We start from the raw sequence: 8,357 nt of genomic DNA on the forward strand, positions 1-8,357 counted from the left end.
AGAAGTCAGCTTGGAAACAGGATGAGTGGCCCACCAAACGGCTAATGCAACCTGGCCCCATCCCACCCTTAAGCTGAACACAAAACCAAAGCTAGCAAGTACAAGTAGAAGGTCAATGGCAGAGGTTCTGGACAGTGTAGGGAGGCAGTTAGACAGGCGCCCTTCCGCACAGACAGTAAGTTTTTGTGTGTGTTTGTGTGTGGCTCATATATTTTAAAAGCTAGAAGAGAAGCTTTTAAATTTTTTCTTCAAGAGACAATAAATGTTTGAAGAAATTGTTACATTTACCCTAAAGGGAACATACAATGTAAACACTTTCAGATACCGCATAGTATCCTGTAAATATATAAACGTTTTATAAATCAGGATAAAAAGTGAAAATTACAGAGATAACAGAACATCTTGAATTAAAAAAATACAGGAAAAAACAGTACAACTTACCTACAAGATCTTTTGAATGTATGACATATCTATGTACATATATAGGGAAAACACGGGACTACTGTTCTCAGAGTGGAAAAGGACTAAGTACAAAAGCAAACAAAGAAACCAGAACAGACATCTCCTGTATCAAATCCAGCAAAAGCCAAAGATAGATGACAAAGTAGGAAAAATATCTGCACAACAGACTTAATATCTTCATACATTAACTGTTACAAACCAACTAAACAATGTCCTAATGGAAAACTGAATGTAGAATATCAACAGGCAATTCCCCAAGGCACCTGATTCCTGGACATGGTGATACCATGGCTCAGAATACCCACTTCCCTGGCTCCAAGTCACACTTTGGCTCTTCATCCAGTTTCCTGGGAGGCAGCAGGTAATAGCTTGGACATGTGGTTCTCCACGACACCTACACAAGACACCTGGATTGAGTTCCAAGCTTCTCTGGCTTTATGCTGGCCCAGCCCAGACTGTTGGGGCATAAATCAGCAAACATATTGCAAATAAATAAATAAATAACAGTTTCAAAAAATGTACTTAGAGGGGGGAAAACCCCCCACTCCGACTCTCCAGTGCGAGGCCAGGAAGCAGCCCTTTCTCAGTGTGCGGGAATCAGCAACTCAAGTCCAGAGAGCCGCTCAGCAGCACCCCTGGCACGGCAGGAAGCTGGACCCCCTCAGGACTCTTCATAGCTGCCCACTGCGAAAACCCATCATGAGATGATAAAATTCATGAGGTAAAGTCAGCAGTGGTTATGAGGCAAAGCATGTGTAATATCATCTTGCCAAAACAGAAAAGGCGAACTCTTAGAAGGTTTAGAGGAATCCAGAGTAAGGGGAAGCTTTCATTATTTCTTACTGGATAAGTTTTTTTGTAAGAGCACATATTTTCATAACTTTAAAAAAGTACAAGAAAACAAATAAAATATTAAGCATTTATCTACTAAAGACAGGTTTCCTTCGAGAATTCACTTCAAAGTTCGTTTAAGTTCAAATAGCTATATTAGTCTGCCATAATAAGAGCTATTTGAAACAAATTTTTCCTTTCTACATTTTAAGATAAACTATTGTGTCGGTACTGCCTGTTTTATAATTCTTCTTTATAAACGGATCAAAAAGGGCCTGAGAAACACCAACTATCGCGCAGACCTAACATCTGCCACTCGGAGCCTCCAGTGCGTTCAGTCCACACAGAGCTGCCGCCCTCAGGCGGCCCGGAGCACGCCCAGCGCTGCAAGACTCAGCCTTGCCCCTCACGCAATCTCGAAACATGCCAGGCCAGATTTCAGCACACATCACCAGGGAGATGCAATGAAGTGGCACTTGGGGCTCTCAGCTAGACTCACAATGGCAGCAAATGTGAAACGCATACGTTTTCACAGAAAAAGCAGCAAGAAAATTCAAACGGACATTCTGCTTCGCTATCCGGAATTTTAAAAATCCAGGTGTTAAACCATGAGACGTGGAGCAAATATTGATCACACAAAAGGAGAGCTTGAGAGTTGGGGTCCGAAAGTTGAGCAACTGAGGAGCCATTCATTTTTACCAAAGCGAACTGCACACAAGGGGGCCCAAGCAGTCCTAAGTGCAGCTGGCAGCAGCTGAGTCGGCCCTAGGGTGCCTCGGATCCCTGGCCTTGCAAAAAAAAAAAAAAAAACACATCTATCCAACACCCAGATGTGCGTGCGCTGTGCTCTTTAATTCCCACGGGAGGAGCGTGACAGCTGTCAGGAGGGCTTCCTACTAGGGGACCACACACAGGTTCCCATATCCTGAAAGCCAAGCCAAAAGAGCAGCACAGTGCTGCGCACCTGCTGGCCCCTCCCGGCCCTGCGGCCCCCCTGGCCCCGTGGCCCCTCCCGGCCCTGCGGCCCACCTGGCTCGGCTCAGCTGACCTGCTTGCCTCCAGGTGAACTGAAGCTGCAGATCACCAGTTCCAGCTCGAATCTGACGCCCACCCCCAGATCACGCCATGGAGACTGAGGAACCCCAACTGACTTTTCAGGGCTCAGGGAAGTGACTTTTTTTTATTATATGGCACAGTTTGGCACAGTATTGTCTTTTGTCTTTGGGGTACGTTTACACTGTCCAAGAGTAGTATTAATCTTTATCCGTTTTTTTTTTTTTTTAAATAGATGGCCAAACCAGGACATATACTAAAAAAAAAAAAAGGAAGGTTACTTACCTGAGCCCTAACATCCCAGCTACCATGGATTCCTGTTGGAGCTGGTCTACAGAAGCAAGGTGTATTCTGGGGAGTCACATGTCACATCAAAGCAGGAACTGGTGAGTCTGTATTTTTATGGAGCCTAAAACAAAGAAAATCGTAAGTTGAAAGCCCCCATTGAGCTGCACCTTTTTCCCAGGGCCATTTGGGACATTTTGAAGGCAAACACAAAGACAAAATACTGTGCTAGTTAGTGCCTGGCTTACCTAGCTGGAAACAAAGGCCAATAAACTGCAGATGACCGGCCCATGACACGTGCTTGTTAGAATCCACACTATCACAGGTCTCGTCACCTCTAGGGGATACTTTGACACTACAGAGCATTCTATGAGCAGTGACTTCTGGCAATTTCTTCTTCCACCATGTCATACAGAAATACTTGGGCAGAGAATACATGTTCAAAAGTCCATGCAATATCAAAAGACCATATGAAATCCAGAGGCACAATCTCCCTTTGGCAAGCGGCTGAAGTTCCAGGGAGCTGCCAGAACACCACGGCCAGGGGCTCAGGCCCCTACAGGGCCGGCAGCCAGGAGAGCCGCAGCCATGCTCCGACCCAGATCAGCAAGAACTCCCCATGTTCACTTGCTCCCAGTGTCTCTTCTTTGGAATATCATGTATAAAAAGTACCTGTCTTCAAAATGACTATTACCGCCTTGCTCAAGTGAAGCTGCCACTTATTACCCCATCTCTGATAACCTGTCGGCCAGCTTCAAAACAAAAGCTTAGAATACTGAGCAGGTGGGCACTGCGACATAGCTGAGTCAGCCCGTGCAGAGTCCCAGCTCCTCCACTTGCGCTCCAGCTGCCTGCTCATGCACGCATACAGGCAGAGGAAGATGGCCCACACGCCTGGCTTCAGTCTGGCCTAGTCCTGGCTGCTGGTAGCAACTGAGGAGTGAACCAGTGCCCGGAGAGTCTCTCCCTCTCCCCGTGACGCGGTCCTTCAGAGGAAGCAATCCTGGAGAGACGGCTGCTGTGGAGCCGCCTGGACGGCACTGAGTGTTAGCTTTTGAGGTGTAGCGACACCTCACGATTCCCTCAAGTTAACAACATCACTTGATTAGCCACATAAGGTCCTAGAAAAGTCCCACCTTCTTACGGCCACAAGCTTTTGGTTCTAAGGGAGCTGCAGCAAGGGGCCTTCTAGCTCTGAAAGAGAAACATCCTGATTATCTTGAGGTTTCATGGGGAAAAAGGCCAGAAAATGCGAGCAGTCAGGCGAAAAGCCAATAAAGTAGGTCTATATACAAACGGGCTTCAAAAAGTCGGTAGAAAAATGCAATTTAAAAAATGGTACCAATCTAGCTCGGTAGCCTCGTGGCTAAAGTTCTCGCCTTGCATGTGCCAGGATCCCACATGGGAGCCCCGCCTGCCATCCAGCTCCCTGCCTGTGGCCTGGGAAAGCAGAGAAGGACGGCCCAAAACCTTGGGACCCTGCACCCGTGTGCGAGACCCAGAAGAGGCTCCGGGCCTCGGATCAGCTCAGCTCCCACTGCAGGGGCCGCTTGGGGAGTGAATCAGTGGACAGAAGATCTCTGTATCTCATTCTCCTGTCTGTATATCTGACTTCGCAATACAAATAAATAAGTCTTTATAAAAAAAAATGATACCAGAAACTCTGAAACTCATGCATAGGAACGATCCTCACAAGGCTCATGGAAAAAGCATACTACAAAAAAAACTATGCACAGCTATCAAATTTCACTTTGTAAAAAATACGCTTCTCTTTTTTATTCCATTCCCACTAAAACTCTGACGTTTCCTGCTCTGTCAGGTGGGCAGGGTCCCCCCTCTCCCTTCCACTCGGCAGTGGGGACGCTCTGAGCACCCTCACGGTTCTGGTGCAGTCAGCTGTCTCACACCTCTAGCTAGCCTCGAAGTGGCAGTGGTTTAAATGATGCTGTGCATATCCAGCCCCTGAGAGCAAACAGGCTTCTTGCAAGAGAGGACACCAGAGGGACCAGTAAAGCAGTTCAAGTGTCACAAGAGCGAAGCTGAGGAGGAAAGTTCGCTTTCCATCCACCCTACCCCGCCTGATGCGGAGGCACAGCAGTCTAACCAGTAAAGGCTGCCGTGGAAGCAGCGAGGGTGAGGCCAAGGGCTAGCTTCCTCACTTGGAGTTGCAGTAACGCTCTGCCCAGGAAAAAAGGATTGCCTGCCAGCCACATAATGCCGGTGTGCACTGCTGGCCGCAGCACAGAACGGGGCATGTACGCAGCTGTCCTGCCCCACTCTCCAGAACTTAGCAGTCTTAAGGCTGTGCCTGATCCTTGTATGCTCAAAGCACTCATTACTGGGGCTCTGCTTCACTTCAGATCCAGCTCCCGACTTATGGCCTGGGAGAGCAGCAGATGTCCCAAGTCTTTGGGGCCCTTACTTCTTTCAACAAATTAGCCCAGACCCAGTTGCTAGGCTCCTGACTTCAATCTGGACCAATTCTGGCCATTACGACAGGGACTGAACCAGTGGATGGAAGACAGCTCTAACTTTGAAGTACATAAAAATAAATCTTTTTATAAAAATGAAAAAAAAAAAGCCCGCTCATGACCACAAATGCCCAACACGTTTTGTGGGTCTCTTTTCAGAGACAACTAAAGGAACCTGGCAACAAAGCGCTCTTAGGCAGTTCTCAGCGCCCCAGACCGCAGGCCGCAGGATGAGCGCACGAAGAGCTCGGAGCAGGTCTACCGACACGAGCAGGGCTCCAGCAAGAGGCAGCTCCTCTCACTGTTCTGTACTCCTGTTGTAAACGCGTCAACTTCTTGTTCCAGCACCATGGGGGTGGCATCACAGTACGCTCCGCTAGTCTGCGTGTCTCAAATGTCGCAGCCTGCCTGTCTGCCCCTCTCCATTAGGCCCTGGGCAGGCCCAACAGGAGCAGGACAAGCCGGGCAAGTGACGCTGGCTGCAAGTTCCAAATGTGTCAAGGAAGGCAAAAGGCCCTCCCGACAGGGCCTTGCCACAGACCTACCTCAGAACTCTCACAGCCACGGGCAGTCAGGCCGCCCTGATCAGGAGCCACATCGCCCAGGACAAGCCTGAGTACCGGAAAACAGAAGTGTGATGGGGCCAGTGCTAACAAGCAAGCAAGCTGTGGCTGGCTCTTCACGCTGCCAGGACACAGACAGACTTCAGAGAGACTGTATTCTGGAAGCTGCCTGCCAAGGGCATGACAGACAGCTCACGAGAGGGACACCGGGGCACACACAGGACCAACTACAGAGCACAAAGCAGAGAGCTCGCCCTCCAGCTCAGCCGAGACGGACGGATCTGGGCAGTGTGGCTATAGCAGGCTTGCGTGGGCGCCTGTAGACGGGACACGACCATAGCCTGGTGGGCAGGCAACTCCTTCCACTAGACTGACACACGCAGCCGAGCAACTAACAGCAAGCCTCTCCCAGGCTTCCTGGTTAGAATGTGACATGGAAATCCCGGAAAGTCCACAACTTAACCCATTTCTGTAAATCTCTGCTGGAGATTCCACAGACCTTTCCACAGACCCACCAAAGAGCCCAGAAGGTCAGCTGACTGCTGCTAGGAACCGAAACTGCTGCAGTGCTCACGAAATCACAGCCGGGGCACTCACAACTGTCCATGAGAGGAAGGTTGTCGGTTAGCCTAATTTTCTCTTTGATGCCCGAATCATGTGCTGATTCTGTAGTGTGAGAGAACACTCAAACTTGTGAGTCCCACAACTTCCCGAGCACTCCGCAGCCATAAGTGCAGTTCCAGCAGGGCCAGCCACCCGAGTGCCACCTCAGTCCGCCGCCTCACATTCCGGGGCACCGATCACACCCCCAGAGCCCGTTCCTGGAAACACCAGAAGCACGCACTTGCCTGACCATGAGTCAGTAATATCAATTTTGTGGTGCAGCCCATGTCTGCTGCGACCAACCCACGCCCCAGCACACTCATAAAAGCTGCAGCTCCCACCGCGCTACTCCAGGGCAAGCTTGCCCCCGGGGGCTGCTCCCCCACAGCACCCTAAATGGTGTCCTCGCGCCAGCACACTGCCTGGAGCCCAGCTATGACCTTAAGTCTTGAGCACACAACTCCAGACATACTGCCATCCCAGGATCACCTGAGTGTCAGTGCCAGCGAGGCGAGTCAGTCAGGGCACACTGAACAGAAATCGAAGTTTGAGAGACAATGGGCAGGAGCCAGAGCAGGGCGATCAACTTGCTCCATCTGGGACTGATGAGCCCGGTACATACTATGTCCCACTCCACTTATGTAACTGGAAGATCGCCGGCGAAGGGGGGGAGAGATGGGAGGGCGCTTGCATTCCGAAGCTACAGCAACCCCCAACAAAGCATCCCTGAGTGCCCCGGAGAGGCACGCCGCCACCGAAGAGCTGCAAGTGCTGGAGGGTACACAGTTCTGGACGGAACTCTAACCACCTCTTTCTGATGAGCAGTGAGAGCAGTGAGATCAGCGAACACAATGTCTAGTGTCTAGTCCGTTTTGCAGGTGGGCAATCACCCCCTCCTACTCGTTCCGGCTGGATGGTACGGAGCTAGCGGGCCGCGGCGCTGGCCACGGGGGCAGAAAGTCCTGGAGCGGGCGAGCAGGAGGGGGAGGCAAAGCCCGGAGATGGGGGTGAGAGCGCAGGAGCCCTTGTGGCGCACTCTCCCGACGGGAGGTGAACTGCGCACGCGCGCCGCTGGGGGGGCCGAGTAACGGGAGTGGGGGCGCGCGCGGGAGAGCGAGGGGAGAGCGCCCGCCTGGGAGAGGCCGGGGCCGCGGGCGCGCGACGGCGCCGCGGCCCGGAGCCCCGGGCAGGGCAGCAGCGCGCGCAGCCCCGGCGGGCGAAGCCCGGCGACAGCAGCGCCCGCGGGGCCCGAGATGCGCGCAGAGGCGGGGGAAGCAGGGTGCGCCTGGCGAAGGCGGCCCCGGGAGCAGCGCGCCAGGACGGTCACCCGCCGAGACGGCTAGCTGGCCGAGGGGAGAGCCGCCACCGGCGGCGGCGGCGGCGGGGGGAGGGTAGACAGGAGGGACGCCATCCTCCAGCCGTGTCGTCCGACCCCGCGGGCCCCTCCCGCGCCACGTCCCGCCCCTAGCCCCCGCCCCCCGGCAAGGGTCCCCGCCCGGGGCCGCGGCGGTCCCACTCACAGTCTCTCCTCCTCGCCTCCTCCTCCTCCTCCGCTCGGCGCGGCGGCGGCGGCGGCGGCGGCGGCCATTTTCCGGACGGCTTTTACCACAGCCCTCTCTCCGAGAGGAGGGAGCGCGCGCGCCTCCGACGCCGGGACCCCGCACGGACGACGTCGCGCCCCGCCCTCCCGGCCTGCTTGCGCACTGTTGCACCTGCGCGTCTGCGCCCCGCCTCTGGCGCTGCCGCGATCCCGCCCGCCATTGGCTCGGGCGGCCGGGATGAGGAGGGGTTTTGGGGGCGACACCCACAATTGGCGGGAGTGCCTGTCCTTTTCAGCCAGGGGAAAGGGGGCGGACCTCAGTCCAGCGGCCCATTGGCTGCAGTTTGTCGTCACTTGGGGAAAAGAAAAGGCTTGGGTGCGCAGGGGCCGGTTTACTGGGCGCAATTCGAATGTTAAAGATTGATGGGCCCTTGCGGATGCTAGGGCAGTTGAAGGCCTAGGCTGCGAATGTGTGCTTGTAGGGCTCCGCTGGGTAGTTGCTCTTCTGTCCTCAAACGCATCGCTCACGCTGCAATACGCGTTTTTACG

General features: G+C 53.3%; 1 protein-coding gene across 2 annotated transcripts in view; it reads right to left on the bottom strand.

Moving 5' to 3' along the window:
• The window catches only part of MECP2 (methyl-CpG binding protein 2), a 49,102-nt gene extending 41,155 nt beyond the window's left edge, over positions 1–7,947 (bottom strand). The window contains exons 1-2 of one of the 2 annotated variants that reach the window (XM_004598858.3): positions 7,789–7,932; positions 2,632–2,755 (exon numbers count right to left, since the gene is read on the bottom strand). In XM_004598858.3, the coding sequence (XP_004598915.1) occupies positions 2,632–2,657 (26 nt within the window). In that variant the 5' untranslated portion in view covers positions 2,658–2,755; positions 7,789–7,932. Of the gene's footprint in view, positions 1–2,631; positions 2,756–7,788 lie in introns of both variants that reach the window. The other variant, XM_004598857.4, reaches the window with a different exon arrangement.
• Between the last annotated feature and the right edge of the window lie 410 nt (positions 7,948–8,357).

Source organism: Ochotona princeps, chromosome X (genome assembly GCF_030435755.1).
Source record: "Ochotona princeps isolate mOchPri1 chromosome X, mOchPri1.hap1, whole genome shotgun sequence".
NCBI classification, from domain to species: Eukaryota; Metazoa; Chordata; class Mammalia; order Lagomorpha; family Ochotonidae; genus Ochotona; species Ochotona princeps.